This window comes from Camelus bactrianus, chromosome 17 (assembly GCF_048773025.1).
Source record: "Camelus bactrianus isolate YW-2024 breed Bactrian camel chromosome 17, ASM4877302v1, whole genome shotgun sequence".
In the NCBI taxonomy this organism is placed as follows: domain Eukaryota; kingdom Metazoa; phylum Chordata; class Mammalia; order Artiodactyla; family Camelidae; genus Camelus; species Camelus bactrianus.
Window position 1 is genome coordinate 10,007,501 of NC_133555.1, and position 17,605 is coordinate 10,025,105.

A 17,605-nucleotide genomic window follows, 5' to 3' on the forward strand; every position below is an offset into this window, starting at 1 on the left:
CAGCAGGGTCTTAGATGCAGCCCCCTGCCCAGGGGCCTGGAGCTGCTGACAGGTCTGCACCACCAGCCTCCCGTGGGCACGTGCATCCTTCCGGGTCACTCCTTTCCCCACATCCTGCCTGTGCATCAGAGGGTGAGACCTGAGGCTCTGGCTTAGGGACGGAAAAAGCCTCTCCCCTCCAGCATCTCTGGGAGGAGAAAGGAAGGCTTCCTGGCTGCAGGGTTACCTGGCCGGTTCGTTGTCCCACCACACACTTACCCCAGGGCTCCCCAGCCCCATTCCTGCCATACCATGTACATGCACACCCTGCTCCTTCACCTCCCGCTAGATTTCATTAGGTCCAACCCATACACGAGAGACAAGATGGTGGCCCCACAGGAAACACAAGGCAACTGTGAGGGTGCACCTGGTGGCTAACAAGCCAACGGCTCCATGTGAAGGTAGCACCACGAATCCGTCCACCAAAGGGCACGTGCTCGGAGCAGGCACTGATGTCAGATGTAACCGCCGGACTCCACACTGGGCCGCCCTGGACCGAAGTCACGCACCAGGCACGGCTGGCTGGTTCAAGGTGCAGTCTGGGGCCGTGGAACGAAGCCAAGGCTCACACTGCAACCGAGTGACCTTGGCCTCCTTTGGTGGGGCTCCAGGGACACAGCACACCTCTCGGGAGGCCAGAGCGTGGCTGTCAGGTGACGAGCCAGAGCAGGTGCTGAAAGCATGGGGGGCCCAAAGCTCCAAGATTCGGTGTGGTCTCGATCCAGCGGAACACCTGATACCCCTTTCATGGTCTGACCCCCAAGATGGAAAAATGCTCTGAATATAAGACTGTTATTATGTAAGCTAACGATTTCTGTCTTTTTTTCCATTTCCCAACAGGTAGAATGAAGTAAAGATATAGGGGATTCTCTTCAAGCACAAAGATTAATTTACCAAGGTCAAGGAGGCCTATACAGAGGGTTGCTCACTCAATTCCGGACAGAAGAGCTTTTGGACACAAATGCAAGTCCACTAGCCTCAGGGAGAAAATTCCCTTGCGAAGCGTTTCACTTCCTGGTGGGGTGGGGAGGCACAGCGTGGGAGCAAGGACTTGAATGCAGCAAGGAAATAAAACCCGAGCTCAGGTGTGCGTGTTTCTCGCATGATATAAATACAACCACGATCCAAGAAAGCACTTTAACCCTGTCCTTACATTCTGTATGCTTTAAGGTAACGAATTACAACTGTGCAAACATTTGTGCCACCTGCCCTTAGTGCAAAAGGACACACAAGAAAAGGCAGAATTAAGGCAACTGCCCATATACTTTAGACCAGAGATAGAGGTGGAAGAGCAGATTATTTTTACCGTTTGCACTGGCCACATTCCACCAACCTATCCTTTACACTGATCCTATATGATCAGAACAAGAGGATGATAGGCCCGGATTTACTACAGGAACCAACAGAGCTACCCTCTTACTCCCTTGCCAATCAAAATAAAAGTTAAAGAAAAATGAAGAAAATGGAACTTGAGCTGGTATGTCTTTTTTAAAAAAAATATTTTATTTATTTACTATTGCATTATTTAATTATTTTATTTTTGGTGGGGGGGGTAATTAAGTATATTTATTTTTAGAGGAAATACTGAGGATTGAACCCAAGACCTCGTGCGTGCTAAGCATGCACTCTACCACTAGAGCTATACCCTCCCCCTTGGTGTGTCTTTTTAAAGCTATCTTGTCTGAGACCTTTGTCAAAAGAAGCATCTTGAATTCTTTTAGAATGGTTACGGGCAGTTTTCAGCTATTTCTTAAGCACTCCAAGATCAGTAGTTTCTGACATGTTTTATAATTGAACTGACATTCTATTGCCTCCCTAAACCCCCTGTCATGTTGGTTTTAAAATTCGTTTAATTTTTTTAAACAAAAATTAAATTAAAATGAATGATCTTTTCCCTTGGAACATTTCAGGAAGACTTGGGAGACAACAGAGGCTTTTTTTTTTTTTTAACAGCTTCAGGAGTCACTATTTAAACAGAAAGACAATTTTTAAAAATGCTATCCATCCATGAAACAGAATGGAAAACTCAAGAGCAATCGACAGGTATTGTGTGACTGACTCACGCATGCACTGGCACTCTGTGTGACCCTCAACCAGCCACTGAACCTCTCTGGGCTTCCACCTCCTGACCTGTAGTTCAAGGAGACTGGAGCAGAAAGTATTTAGGATTCCTTCCAGCTAAAACATTAAGTAATGCTTGGTATATTTTCAGTAAACTTCACTTCATAATATCTAATAGGCAAGTTCCCTAAATAATACTACCCAATGGGACATACAATAATTTCAGGCACGGCCAAGGCCACACCAAACCTGGCATGTCTTTTGGTAAAATAACCAACAGCTTTTGCGAGCGCTTTCTCCTGTGAGGGTTTTGGCTGTATTTCCATGAGGATGGTTGCTTTATGGCAGTAAGTCACAATTTTGAAAAATGTAATCATATTAATAAGTGATTTATGTTCAAATCAGATAAGAGCTACACAAATACAATATATACTACCCAAAGCAAAAGATAATGTTTGGTAAATGAATGAACTGATTTTCTCAGCACTATTTTATTATCAAGGTTAATACATACATATATATATATTTTACATGAAAGGTCATCTTCCATGACCACACATTAAGGGAGATGTTTTGAGAAAATCAGTATGTCTGAATTTCACAAGTCCTGTCTTCTACCACCTTCCTCCCAGGATCAGTCACTATATTCCCATGCTGGCACCTCCGGTCAAGGTGCAGCCTCCCCAGACCAACAGGTGACTGGCAGTGACCTGATGTGGCTTGGTATTGAACTTGGAAACGAACTGGTGCCCACTACGTGCCTCTTCATATTTCTTCTTGGATCTTACATCTTCCTGGTGCTTTTAGACAAGGTCAGCAAAATCAAACTTCATATAAACAAGATTTCAAGTGACTGCTTTTGAAATAGAAATTCAGAATGAGTCTCAAGTCACAGAATCCCAAGTGTCCTTCCCAGAAGAGGCCACGAATCAGGCCATCAAAAGTACAGCACTTGAGCAGTAACAAGCTACGTGCTGATACAACACTGAAACCCTCACTTTCTGTACCTAACATTTTATCCAGGGATGAATTTCTACCACGAGTGAAGGAAATTATACTTTGTCATTCTTAAATAAAAAGAAACCCACAGACTTCCTTGGGTTACTCTTCGTGGTGCATGCATAAACAGCACACACTCACATGTATAATGTATGTATGTACAAACGTCCGTTCCGTGTGTGTGCCTATTACAGCCAGCCAGAGCACGGCCATGGAAATACCCTCTGTTTTCTGCTGCCATCAATCTGAACCCTGCGACTCCCGGGCTTCTAGAATTTTCCTTCGAAATAAGATGTCTCCTTCCATGGGGCACCCAGAGCAGAGGGTGGATACAGTTCATGAAAGGCAACTGTATTATAGATCCAGCTGTCAGCACATCAAGGAGAATTCATAATCTCCAACCCCCTGAATCAGTATTGAGTTCCTTTTCATTCACTCAATCTCAGAGGAGGGCAAAAGTAAACAAACAAACAGCAAACAGGCTTGCAAACATGTTTGCTGGGCCCTGTCCTTCATGAGCTTTTGAAAACCCACATTAAGAGAACAGAACGCTTGAAAGAAAACTGAGCTAAAATAGAAGTTGCCTCGCATTTTTTCGCCAAACAATTTAAAATCTTCACGTTTGCTAACACAATGCCCTTTACTAACAGCATTTGCTTTTAGAAACAAAGAAAGAAAGAAACATTACTTTGTTCCCGTGCTGCAGGGTCACCTATATATCAGAGAACAAGTTCATCAGCTCTGAAAAGTGAAATTCATTTTTAAAAACGCATTCTGACTTGACTAAATTATACAACTTCAGTCATTATGGAATCATCTCAGCATTTGAGAAAAAGAAAACAGAAAGAAAAAGAAAAAAAAAAACTTTCCCAGATTCTGCAACAGCTCCTGTATGCTCCGAGCTGAGCTTGCTTGCTCTATGGTTGCCAGTGTCTAACAGTAAACAGCCCCGCTGCATTTATTGGCAATTACTATTGAAGGTCACACATCAGCAGTGAGCCTAAATTCCAGGAAAAAAAGAAGCTCTTATGTAACTGCCGCCTGAATGTTGGCAGGTGCCCAACCCAGCAGTTCACAGCAAAGTAAAAAAGTAGGACACCTCCATCCTGGGTTGGACGTCATAAGAACGCCCCCTGAAGGTGAAATTCGATAATTCTTGTGTTTCTCTTCCTTTTTTTTCCCTCCCCTCTGAATTTCACTGCGGTGGCCTCCTTTGCTGGCAGAAGCAGCTCTCTGGGGTAGAAGTTGAGGACGTGATGTCGGCAGATACGGGCAGGCTGTCGCCACCCTACTGAGTGGGAATGCCAATTCTGCCTTTCTGTTGCGATGCAAGAAAGTGAAGTTGCTGACACTAGGGGCTCTGGAGAGTCCGCGATTCCAAGCGACAGTCGTTAAACGGGGATCATACCTCAAATACACAGAAATGCATCCTGTCCACCGAGCTACGGCATAAACACGCCATCTCTTTCCTAAGACACATATATGAAAATGAGGTGAATTACTGCTCTGCCCACCACCTCAGCCTGACACTTGAGTGTTTTATCAGAGTCATCCCTTTGTTTAGCACAGGACTTTCCAGTTGCCAAAAAGTGACTGATGAGACACTTGCCAGTGGCATCCACCTGGTGTTACCGGGCCTCCCTGCTCAGGGACAAGCCCCTAAATTACATGTTCTCATGACCCTATGTACCTCACTTTTCTACATTTTTCATGACTGAAGGCTGTCATTTAACATTAGTTTGTACTACTGTCTGTCTCTTCCACCAAAGCATAAACTCCAGAAGGGCAGACGCTGCGTCTGTTTAGGGGAACAAACCCCCTTAGCTACGAGCCTGGGACGCAACAGGCGCTCAGATGTTAGTCACGTAAGTCAATGCTTCAAGCATGACTTGGTGTCTGTTTAGAGCCAAGAATGGGTAGATGAGGGAACTTTCTGGGATGATGCAAACACTCTCCCTCTTGATTCATGTGCGTCCAGAGGTAAAAATTCATCAAGCGACAAGCTTATGAATGAGCTGAAAGGACACTAAAGCAAGCAGCTCCAGTTCTTCTCCCCTCATCTGTCCCCTTCCTGCCCCCTAAGGAACAGGTACAGTCAGGGGGTAAGGATGGAGACCCTCACTCTGTATCTGCAACTCGGAAGGCGCTGTTCTTTTTTCCCAAGCCATTCACTGCCTGTCCCCTCTGTTGCATGGCCCAACTGGCCTTTATCATCCAAGGGCGCTGGCCCTTCCCCAGCAGGGGGTCATGGGTCCAGAGACATGCCTCACACTGCCTCAGGGGCTATTCCCCAGCACATCTGAAGTTCCGAGCGGTTTGCAATTTAGGTGGAAGGTTTTGGTGGTACCCCCGGGCCAGGGTGAACTCATTAAGTTTCTTAATGAAGGTTCTGCAGAACTCCAGCTGTGGGCTGCTGGTTTCCACTCGCACACATGAACAACAGTCTTGGTTGGGAGAGAAACCTCAGGAGCTGCAGTCTTTTCCAGAACAGCCACGGATGATAAATGCCCATCAGGCATCTCTGCTTAGAGGGCCAGACCCAACACCCTGAGGGAATGGGGACGGCGTGCTGGTGTCCCAGGGCTCCGACGGTTGCCAGGGTTAACAGCAAGGAGGGGATCCACAGTTGCTTCCTCAGGGAATTTTCAAAGAATCCAAGTGGCTGCCAGAACATTCTTCTTTTATAAACAGACAGTATTCTATTTCCTAGCGTATAATTATAAACACACCTGCTCCAACTGTGGAATCTTTCCATAAGCGAGCAATAAACTCCCAGCCAGGAGACCCAAGTTCTATCTTGAGCACACAAACACATCAACTGATTACTGCGCTGCAAAACAGTGTATTAATAACACTGCAGACTCCGATTAGGGGAGGTTCTCCTCCCCTGACTTACTTTGTACCTAAGCAAATAAGACACTCAACCTCAATATTTCAGAGGAAAAATTCAAATCAGAGAGGCATTAACAACTCTAGGTAGAGACAAGAGTATCAAAGGAGCCAACATGCAAATTCAGCATTAGATGTTTTGCTGGCATACAAACAACCCGGAAGACAGAAGACTAAACAGGATGCTGCAAGAACCCCTGTAGTTAAAGCTATCAAGCCTCTGTACAACCTTTTGTTTTTCTCGCCTTCTAGTCATCCTGGAGAGCATGGGCCCCTCACCTGTTGAGGTGTTGACTGATACAAGGAAAAGTCTGTGTTTACAGAATTTACCGTGGTTGAACAGTAAAGCGCTCCAGGCCGGCAGCTGAACCGGCAGCATGCTGGTTCTGGCTTAGCTGCTATCCAGCTGTGTGAGCTCAGGCCACTCACTGAACCTCTCTGAGCTCCTTCGCTGAGGGAACTGGACCAAATTCACAACCACTCAGGTCACTTTCAGTTTTAAGTCTATGATCAAACTCTCCTTAGGTACATCTGAACCATCTCTGAATATTCCTGAAATTGTGGTGGTAGAGCCAACCTCATATTCTGTTTGGAAGCTCCAACCCACCAAAATAAGGTAAGCATGGTCTGCTAAAAGAAAGAGCAGAGACCTAAAGAAGTAGACCAGAAAAAGTAATTTTGAAAAGTCAGATAAAATTTTTTCCCATGTGCTCAATTTGCTAAAAATTAAACTCCCTCAATTATATCCATTAATTCCCCAAATTAACCCTTTCTATTATCATTTAGCAAACATGTATCACATTCTAAAAACATAGCAAGAAATGCTAAAAAGAAATATTCACAGAAGAGAAAATATTTGAGAGACCCTAAAATCTCTGACAAAATGACCACTCCTCAGTCTCCAAGGTAATTCTTGGTAAATGAAACTGATCTGAACAGAACTACAGAAACCACCAGATGACATTTCAATTTCTTGATCTCTAGGTGGTTTTCCTAGAAGAGAAGCCATGGATATTGCACACTCCTAATCCCACCGCAGGCCAGCAGCTGGAAAGTCTCAACTAGCACTGTGGAATTTGCACTGCACTTTGACCAAACTTTATGACTACTTTCCAACATGTAGACCAAAAGAGCAGTGCTTTTTAATTTTTTCCCCCTACTTTGAAACTACACCAATGTAGCTATTTCTTTCTGCATTGATGCTCTCCATACATTGAAATGCTCCTCATGGTCACATCAATGCTGAGTTTCAGAGGTAGGTTAATGGTCAGCATCAACTACAAATTCAGCTGAGACTCTAGACAGTGAACAATTGAAATTCTATTGCAGTTGAGAAAATCTTTATCTAGACCCAGACAGGAACTCCAAGGACAAATGGCAAACAAACTCACGGGAAATGCTGACACAGACACAAAGGACTCGACTCACGCCCATAGGCACGCTACACAAAGTCAGATACTGGACGCTGCAGAGACTAGGGGACAGATCACAGCATTCACTGGAAGAGGTTCACGGAAAACATCACCATGGGACATTTAAGAAAGAAAAGAAATTAGGACCTCAGCATTATCCAATTCATCAATGGAAATTAGCTGGAAAAGAAAAAAAGGGGAGAGAAGAAGGCAATTGTTAGGAAAGGAAATACAAGCGAGTGAAGTGTTAGAAACTGTGTCAGGGTACTCTTATCGCGGACTCAGGCTGAAGCATGGTCAGAATGGGACGCTCTTAGGAGGTACAGGCATTCTGGACATGACCGCCCCCACACTGACACCTGCTGTACATCATTCTGCTCCGGAACAGAACGGCAGGACACTGTTACGCTTTGTTCACATGCCAGGTATTACACCTCCCAGGTCACTTAACCAAGAGCCCAGTATGGCACCTTCCTGCTCCCCTGCACGGGGAGCACGTGAACTGAGCTGGGGGCGAGGGCAGCTTCCCCAGTCAAGAAGCATGACCTTCAGAAGAGGATGGCAAGGAGCAGGGTAAAAGCCCAAACTTGAATCAACCCAGCTTGGGAGAAAATTTTTCCATTAGACTCATTTTACCATCCAGTGGGGGTGGGGTGGGGTGGGGTGGGGAGGGTCTGGGGTCCAAATTGCCATTGGGCTGAATCAGACCCAGCTTCAATTTCATCAGGTAGTAAGACCAAAATATCCCAAGCCCAGAAGCTCCCAATCCTGAGACTGTTGATTAAAGAAAATACTTTCCCCCCTAAGGTGACTAGTGTCAACCCCAAACGATATGAGTAACAAGTAAATGATTTATTAGCATCAAGTTCAAGAAAAAAAAAAAGCAAGAGCAGTAATCCCAATTATGGTTGTTTAATGATAGATGGGTGATCCTCAACTGATTTTTATCACGTTTCGTTAATAGTTAGTACATCTAGCAAATTTCAATCCCTATTAGAGACGCTGGTAGCTGGAAAGGTTAATAGTTTATTCACCTAGAGAGAAGCAGCACTGGGCATGAACAGGGACTGACAATTGGTATGAAATGAAAACCCTGACATTTCTTGAGGTCAAAAACTCTCTAGCAATAAAATAGCTACTACTATTTAGAAGGAAAAAAAAAAGGATTTTAAATAAATTGAGGTATCATTTTGCATTAATTGGTGGCATCTGAATTTCTTTCCAAAGCTCTCTGACTAATAAGTTGAAAGCAGAAAAAAATCCTTCATAAAAATCCTACAGTGGACTACAGAGTAGCCAATATATAAAATGACTATGCTTTTTTTTTTTTTTAAAGCAGGGTCTAGGGGCTTGAAGATCTATGAATTACAGAGAAATTCAGGTTAAGTTTTAGAAATGTTTAGTTATGGGAGGCTATTTTTTTAAAACATGGTTTAAGCTGCAGATTAAAAGCAGAGTTTAGCAGACATTGCACACACAGAATGGTTGCAAAGTCTGGATTTAAAGTTTATTAACTTTGAATTCACAGGATAGAAAGATGTAGGAATCATACGAAAATGTATTCCATTGTTATTCTGGTGATCCTTTTAAATGCCCTTTCATTTTTTATTTATCACTCTTCAGTAAATATTGCTGGCCCTTTGTATTTTAGAGACATTAAAGTTAAAGATGATTTCTTTAATTCCTAAATGATGACCATTAAATTTTTGTGATCATCTTCACCCAGCCCCCACCTTATCATCATAGGTTAAGGTTCTGGGATGGGCACTTCTTAGGCAGTGGACCAAGACAACTGGACTGATCGCTGGCTTCTCAAGGATATGACTCCTTTGTACAGGGACTGACCAAAATCCCCAAATCTGGTGATGCCAGAGCCCAGCAGACCAGCTCCGACGACCATGAAGATTCAGGAGAGGGCAGGGAAGTGGAACAATCCAGGATGCCCCGGGGGGTGTTAGTCATGGGACAAGTTCCACTTAAGAGGCAACTAACAGGAAAATCAGGCCTGGAAGACGGCCATGGCATTAACACTTGCCCTTGCATCCTCAGCACCCAGTCCAAAGCACACCTCATTTATTTTATTGACTAATGCTCACTGGTTTGCCTAAGAAAGGTTAATTCTCTGGTTCTGGGTTCCTTATATCCTTGAAAGCCCTGCCTCATATGTCATGCTTCTTTCGTCAAATAGGGGCAACCAATAAAGCATCTAAAGCATTTTCTAAAAGCCTTTGTGACATAGAACAAAATTTATACCGACAACCAGACTGGAACAAACAGAAATCGTTTAGCGCCCCCACCCCCCACCCCAACTCCCTTTTAAAGTGAATGGTTAAGCAGCATTTTCGCACTGTCAGAGGTTGGGGCCAGAAGCCCTGCACGCCTGTGCTCTCGGTGCTGGAGCTGCTGACTAACATGGGTTTCTAGAACGTCTTCTTTGGTTGCATGGCATTTCCCATAAATGCTTACAGTATTTTCACTTTCACGAAGGAGGATGACAGCTTCAAACAGACTGGAAAGAAATGTCATCTTGCATCCAGCCTGGATCTGCTAGAGTGTGACTAATTTCTTCACCAGCTGAAAGGGGATTTGAGCTACAGCCTAAGAACCTCTTCTAAAGTCTGATCATTTACTCTTTCATAGTGACCTCCACCTACCGCCCTCTCCAAGTCCTGCCTCTGCCACTCTCTGTGAGCTTTCCCATGAACAGTGTTGCAGCATCTCAGACCCGCTATCTCCTCGTGTTCTCCCTGTGGACACTGACGGGGACAGAAGCCCATCTTCTACATGGCCCCAAAGACCTCGGTGTACTTGTCTGCCCAGAAACAGAGTCAGCCAACTCCTAGTACTTCTACTTTCTATGTTATAAAAGGAAAACTTAAGAGAAATGAAAGTACAATCACAATTTGCAAAATTCACTGGGGTAGAGACACCAAGTTTACCTTAAACACTTTGGTTTTAGAAATAAACAAATATTCTCAGGAAGAGTTAAGTGTGGTCTCCACATTTTAAAATTAAGTTTTATGCCTCAAAGGTGAAAATAAATTCACAGCTGATTAAGGCCCCTTTGGTGGATTGGATTTTATCTTATTGAGAGTGAATTTCTGTAACTATAATCATATTTTTTAAACATTTCTTAAAGCTTATAAATTTAAGCTCACTTTAAGAAAAATAAAGATCTTGTGGAATAAAGGGTTATTATTTATATGCCTGGTAAGTGTAATTTTGGCTATTACCCCCCACCCCATCCCTTTTTTAAAGCAAGAACTACCTGGGCGCCAACACAGGTGTTGTATGGACTGGCCATCTCATCATTTCCCAGTTGTACCAGGGTTCTTTACTTTTATTTGAACTTTTTTTTCTATTTTGGGGGGAGATAATTAGATTTTTTTTTTTTTTTTTTTGATGGAGGTACTGGGGATTGAACCCAGAACCTTGTGCATGCTAGGCATGTGCTCTACCACTGAGCTATACCCTCCTCTCTTAAATTTATAAACTCTTTTTCTGGCAGGTTTCCTCCATAAAATTCCTATTGAGTTATAAACACTTGTTTTCTAATTAGGCAACATTTATTCATGCTTTAATTTATACGGTTTACAAGTTTAGAATGACGTTTAAAAGCCCTGTGGTTTGGGGACAGTGGAGAAGACTACACTGCAAAAAGGACTGTGTACTCTTCTATTTTATTTTTTTCTCATTCAAAGACTCTCACATGTTAAGCTGTTCTATTATTACTGATAGATATTGCTTAGGTTAGAAAGCAAGATTCCGACAGACTTACACTTGCAAAAGATCTGGTTGTCACTACCCCTTCTGACAAGGAGGCTGGGATTTAATTAGCCAGGCTTCTTCACAGAGATGAATAAATGAGTTACTGTGTATTCTGACAAGTCAGTGATATCACTGTATTTACCGACTCAGAAAATGCTGATGAAAGTTGCTTGGAGGCAACTAGCGAACATTATTACCTTCAAATGAAAACTGGAGAGATTTAAACTCAGGCCCATGCTTTTTTGCGGGGGGGGGGGGGGTCAGAAAGGAAGAACAATGGGGATGTTTTTAATCCCACCTAGATCAAAATCGGGGGTGAGAGGAAGTGTTCTGTGTACATCACTCCTCAGTGCATGCGCTAAGAAGTCCCAGGAATGGTCCATTTCCCAATCTCAATCAGAAAAGGTGATATATTTGCCCGCCTTAATTCCAGTTAGAACTGGAGGCAGTTTCTTTTTACACTGGAGGGGTTCTGTAACATCTCACCAGAAAGAAGTAAGTAAACCCACAGGCCTGCTTAGTTGGAACCCAAAATTCAGGAACACACCTTGATACACAAGAAGCCTTTGCATTCTCCTTGGGAACTTAAATAGAGGGAAAACCTCGGCATTATTTCTCTGAATAGAGATTATATGGCAAGCAGCCTGTAAGAGACAACAAGATTTATATGACTTTTAAAGGAGACAGTCATATGATTAAGCTGCCTTTAGGAGCAAGAGAAAGAGCTTGAAAAAAAAAAAAGTTAACCCCTTTGTCCACGGGCCTGAACTAAGGTGGATTTCTAACTGCCTCCACTCCACTTCAATTTAACAGCATAACCTAGTTTTAACATGAAAACAACATGCAGTACCTTTTCTCCATAGCCTCTATCTTTGGTCATCATTTCTCTGAGGGTCTGTAGGACCTTAATGCAGAGTTTCTCCTCATTTTCCTCTAGCAGCTGTTTAGTATGCTTTATTAACCTGAATAGAGAGGAAAATCATGGGTTACTTTCCTGAGACATTTTTTAAATTAAAAAAAAAAAAACAACTTGACAATAAACTTACTGTCACTAGTCAATTAATGAACAAATATTTATCAAGGCTCCCAGATTAAACATGCTTCGGGGCATTCCCGGCACTGAGAACAGGCCGTTGGTGTCTCAATAGCGACACCTGCTGGTGGTAACAGCAAAGGGCTCCCTGGCTACGGGTCCGCCCCACAGTGATTACAGGGAGCGGAGAACCCAGAGGCCCACTCAAAGCTGCTTGTTTATGACGTGTGGCTATTTATCCACTGAGGACGGCCAATAATGTGACTAGAAGATGCCAGAGGTGTGAAAAACCGCAGGAATATAAAGGCTGGGGCAACACACACTGTTCCCCTTAACCACAGCCCTGTTCTTTGAGGGGCCCCCCAAAATGAGAAACTCCAAGTCAGAGCCCACACTCAAGTTAAACCACCAACCGGCCTTAGGGTGAAAACCAGGGGGACGTTTCTGATCCTGGAACCAGTTGCTTCTTCTCCATTATGCCCCAAGGCACAAACTAAGAAACTACAAAGTTGTTAGGAAAAGCTTGTGAGGCCCTGGGAGGTCTGAGCTCTTTGAGGGCACAGGGGTCACGACTTTTAAAGTCTGTGCGGCAGCCCGTGGTGGGCACCCGGTCCACCCTGGCTGAATGGAAGGTGGACGAACGGGCATGCAGTTCAAAGGAGAGAAGCTTGCCGAGACAACAGTGTCGGTGGTGGGGCTGCGCCGACAAACGCGCTGTGGGGAGGTCAGACCCGGTCCCCAGCACCGGACCTTCACTAGCCCAAGTCAAAAACCAGGCCGGCGCCTCCTTTCAGACCCCCGTGCCGCGTCTGGTCAGTGGGCCCCTGCCACCGAGCGCCGCAGACAGGGAGGCTGCTTACTTGCAAATGAAGCCACCACTTTCACACTTCCGCCTGGCGTCCGTGTTCTCGGGGAAAAGCAGCTCAGGCCTGTGGAGGACATCCACGAGCACGGATAACTCGGCCTGCACCAGGGGCCTGAGACGGTCCTCCAGGGCCGAGACGATGTCCTGGAACGGAAGCACGGTCTTGGTGAGCAGCTCGGGCCGAAGCTGACCCCGGGAGGGGGAGAACATTCATTTCTGACCTAACATACGACCACACACTAGGCTGGGTTAGAGTAACCTTAGCACCGTCTGGTATCTGCCTCAAACGATTAGACACCGCCCAGTGGTTCCCGGAAGCATTAGTCCCTGATGCAGAAAACAAAGCAGGAACAAGTCAACATTCCCACCCACCCTTTGAGACGGTCTTTGTGCTATTCAAGGGATCATTCCATATATTTCAAAATATGATGCAAAAAGTACATTCGACAACATGGAAGGGTGTCTACAATATGACAGTAAAAAATGGTCAAACGATAGCATGGACTACATGATCCGCATTTTATAAACAACACTCGTATCTCGAGGATACGCAGCAAATATCAAACCATCACGAGTGGTTTTCTCTGGGTGGCGGGGTTACAGGTGGTTCTCATTTTCTCCTATAGGTTGGTATTTGTGAGTATTGTCAAATTATTTCTGATGAGCATGGATTAGTCATATAATAAAAAGTCATATAAAAATGAGAGCACAATGAATGGACATGCTGTATCAACATGCTAAATACATGTACCCTGATAGCATGATGGTCTTCAAATGCAAAACACATAGCTGTAGGAAAGGAAAACAGAGAGAAGTTGAAGGAGCAGCAAAACCAACACAACAAACACCATATAAAGGCAAATGGCAGAAAACAGATGAGAAATTATCTTCAAAAGATGCTAAAGTCTGCTGTCCGGCTTGGGAACTCAGACCCTAACTGTCGGCACGCTGGCTGAGACGGGCAGAACTCAGCGCTGGGTAAGGCGGAAAGGCTCGGTTAACCTGGGAGATTTGTGTGGAAAAGGCCACTTGAATTGCATTCACCTCAGCTCAGGACTCAAATTTCACAGGCTCCCAAATCATAAAGAATTAAATGATCTTTTTTTTTTTTAATCCAGAAGCTAAAACTGAAACATGTGAATGTAACTTTACTCAATCTTACATTTAACAAAATTCATCAGCACTCAATATTTAGGATGCCTAAAGAATGCATAAATGAATCAAAACTATTTCTTCGTGGGGGCAATTTTCCCAGTAAGATTGTAAGTGTCTATCGCAACACCCCTTAATTCAGATTGATTTTCACAGCACGGTCAAAAAAGAGGGTCAACTCTGGCACAATTCTCTGAGGATTTTGTCAGTTTCCCTAATAGGTTCCTCTCTGAAAGCACCCAATTCTTTTTTCTTCACCAGTTACTGGTCCTGACTCTGGCAAAACTTTACTTGCCTGCAGCACCTGCATGGAATCAAAGTAGTGCTTCGGCATCATGTTCATGGAATCTTGCATCTTTTGCAAGGTTTGAACTTCACATTGCAATCGATTTGCATTGTATTGTCAAATGCATAACATTCGGCAATCAGGGAGAGACCAACAGACAAGGATGGTGAAGCGATGGGCAGGGGAAGATGCTAGTGTTAAGTGAGGGAGATGTCTGAATGTGGGTTAATTATATAAGCACTTGGTTTGCAAATTAATGTTTTCACGTTCTGACAACTTGTGCTGTTCTGGGCAATCTCCTAACTCCAGGGACTCAAGAAAATAACTGAACAGATAACGAGGACCCTTTTAGCCATTGTCCAAGTCTTTAAAACAAGCATTACCTGAATTTATCTATTTTATTCCATTCCCCAAGAAGATGAATAAATCCAAGAAGAGCACTGGTGTGTTCCAGCAACCACAGATAATTTATTTAGTTTGAGCAGGAGAAAATCCAGTGTGTTCATGTAGCTGTGGGTCTACAATGCCCCTTCTCTTTCTAGAACATAGCAGGGTCAGGACCCACTTAGTTAGGAACCGAACTACCTTTGTTAAAGAACTGGTTCTGTCGTGATGAGGCTGAAATCCCTTCCTTGACCTGCAAAGCCCTGCGCCCCCTTCCCAATTCCATGGACTCCAACCTCGCTAACTTTCCTTTGGTCTTTGCAACATAGTTTCTCCTATAGGATGGTTTTTATATGTGCACTTTCTCTCCCTGCCATTCCGTTCTTTTAAAAAGTCCTATTGTTCCCTGGTCTTGGTTTGAATGTCACTGCGTCAGCAACGCCTTCCTTGACAACCATCCCCAGGCCCCGGCACCTCCTCACCAGTGCCTTTCTTAGCACCACTCTCCTCTCCTCTGCACTGTTGGCCCCTCTCACCATTTTACTTTCATCTGTGTGGTGACTTGATTAAAGTCAGTCTCCCTTCCAACACTTGAGACTCTATAAAAGTAAAGACTATTTCTGGTTTTGGTCACCACTGTATCCCCTGTGTCTGGGGTGAGGCTGAGGAATCAATCAGGGGACTCGTTTGTCTTTGGGTAACTCATCTGACCCCCAGAGATTCGTTTACTCCATCTAATGGTAATAATGATTACAGTCATAACGGTAAGGACCGTAACAGCAGTAATAATAATTGTAACAGCAGCTCTCACCAGTCCAGTGCTCACCACATGCCAGGCTCTGTTCTATGTGCTTTATGTACGTTGTGTTTTCCAAAGATGGCCACCGCAGTATCAACTACCTCGCATGTTCTTCTTACAGTGTGTCCCTGACATGCCCCTCATGAAATGGTGGTCCACGTCCTCTCTCCTTGAACCTAAGTGGACATTTGTCACTGCCTTGACCAACAGGACATGACAGAAGGGATGCCATGTGACTTCTGAAGCAAGGTCATTAAGGCAATACAGCTTTCACTCATCTCTGTCTAGGCAGACTCTCGTTGGGACCCAGCCGCCATGTTGCGAGGAAGCCCAGACCACAGGGGGAGACTACGTGTAGATGTTTCAGGCAACAAGTCCAACTGAGGTCCCAGCTGTCCATCTGCATCAGGTGCCCAACACGTAAGTGAGCAAGATTTTAAGATAAGTCCAATCAGAACCACGATCTGACTGCAACTGCATGAACGGACTTGAGCAAGGAACACCTTGCTGAGCCCAGTCAACCTCCAGAACAGCCAGGGAGAATAAAATGATGGCTGCTTTAGTTGTCAGGCGGGCATAGATTAAGTGGAGCAATTTCAACTGGCTTAATCCTCACATCAACCCCATGAGGTAGATGCTATTATTACACTACTTTACAAACTGGGAAACTGGAGAAGTTAAGTAACTTTCCCAAGGTTACGTGTTTCTAAGCAGCGGAGTCATGATTTGAACACAGGCACCGGCCTGAGATCACGTGCTTGATCCTTGCACCACTGCACTGAGCTCAGGAAGGATCTGTGATTCTCAAACCACGGTCCACGTACCACCTGTGAGAAAAATCCCTTGGGGTGCTTGCTCCAAGAAGACGTTAGTATTAAGAAGTCTAAGTGTTTAACATCGTCTAGTTCTCACCACTCTCCCTTTCAACACAGGGAGAGCACATCTCTTCATAGATGCTAAGAACAAAAGAGTGTAATCTAGCTAGAATTGAAAACGACTTGTATTTTGACTTGGCTCATTCTGATATAAAACTCCTCTCAGTCCTTACCACATTTGTTTATCAGCTGAATCAAGAAGCTAAAAATTCCAAGGTGATGAAAAAAGACAGAGCTGTTATGCCCTTATTCTAAGCATCCTCTTTAACATGTATGGATTCCTTCAACAAGAGCAGAGGGGATTTTTCATAAAGAGATCTGTGTATCAGTGAACCACCTTGAAAGACCATGGCTTTGTCACAAGCTTTCCTGGTCCCACATACATTAGTGTGTTTGACAGTTCATTCACTTACACCAACATCTCCCTACGCCCAACCTGGGATTTTGTCTGACTCAAGGAGGCACTTCTGTGTGGGGGGACCACCTTAGGTCAGGCTAAAGACCACTTCTCTCAGCACCAGGCATTACCTGCAGCCTCTCAATGATATTCCGGTAGTCTCTGGAGGCTGCCAGGACGGAGTCTCTGCGAGCTGCATTGCGGGCCGTCAGCCGCCAGTTCATGGCAGTTTTCTGCACGATGTTGTGGGACTTGAGGAAAAGGTTGTTGACTTGGCTGTCCAGGTCCACGGGGATGGCAATGGCCCGGCTCTTGGCTGCAGAGGACAGAAGGGACTCATGAGCCTACAGCTTTGATGGGAGACACCCTAGAGACAGACTTAACCCCACCCCCACCACCACCCATCATCCATCAGGCAGGTTCTTCCATGACCGAAATGTGGATGTGGATACAGAGAAGCTCAACTGAACTTTATCATCCGTTAGGTCAGGTTTTCCATTGCGAATTCTGAGGGGCAGCAGAGCTGAAGGCTGTAAAAATGCTCCAAGATCATACGGTTTAGGCAAGTCAAAGTTCAAGTCCAATGAGTTTCCTCAGTGAATGGCTTCTTAGGGTCTCAGATGTGCTCATATATTTCTGTGGGGTT

At 44.5% G+C, this 17,605-nt stretch overlaps 1 protein-coding gene across 2 annotated transcripts in view; it reads right to left on the reverse strand.

The window, feature by feature from the left end:
* ITPR1 (inositol 1,4,5-trisphosphate receptor type 1) overlaps window positions 1-17,605 on the reverse strand; it is a 299,832-nt gene that overhangs the window by 105,239 nt on the left and 176,988 nt on the right. For both annotated transcript variants that reach the window (XM_074344434.1, XM_074344433.1), the window contains 3 exons: window positions 17,091-17,275; window positions 13,062-13,210; window positions 12,019-12,130 (listed from right to left, as the gene is read on the reverse strand). In XM_074344434.1, coding sequence (XP_074200535.1) covers window positions 12,019-12,130; window positions 13,062-13,210; window positions 17,091-17,275 — 446 coding nt within the window. The remainder of the gene's footprint in view (window positions 1-12,018; window positions 12,131-13,061; window positions 13,211-17,090; window positions 17,276-17,605) is intronic.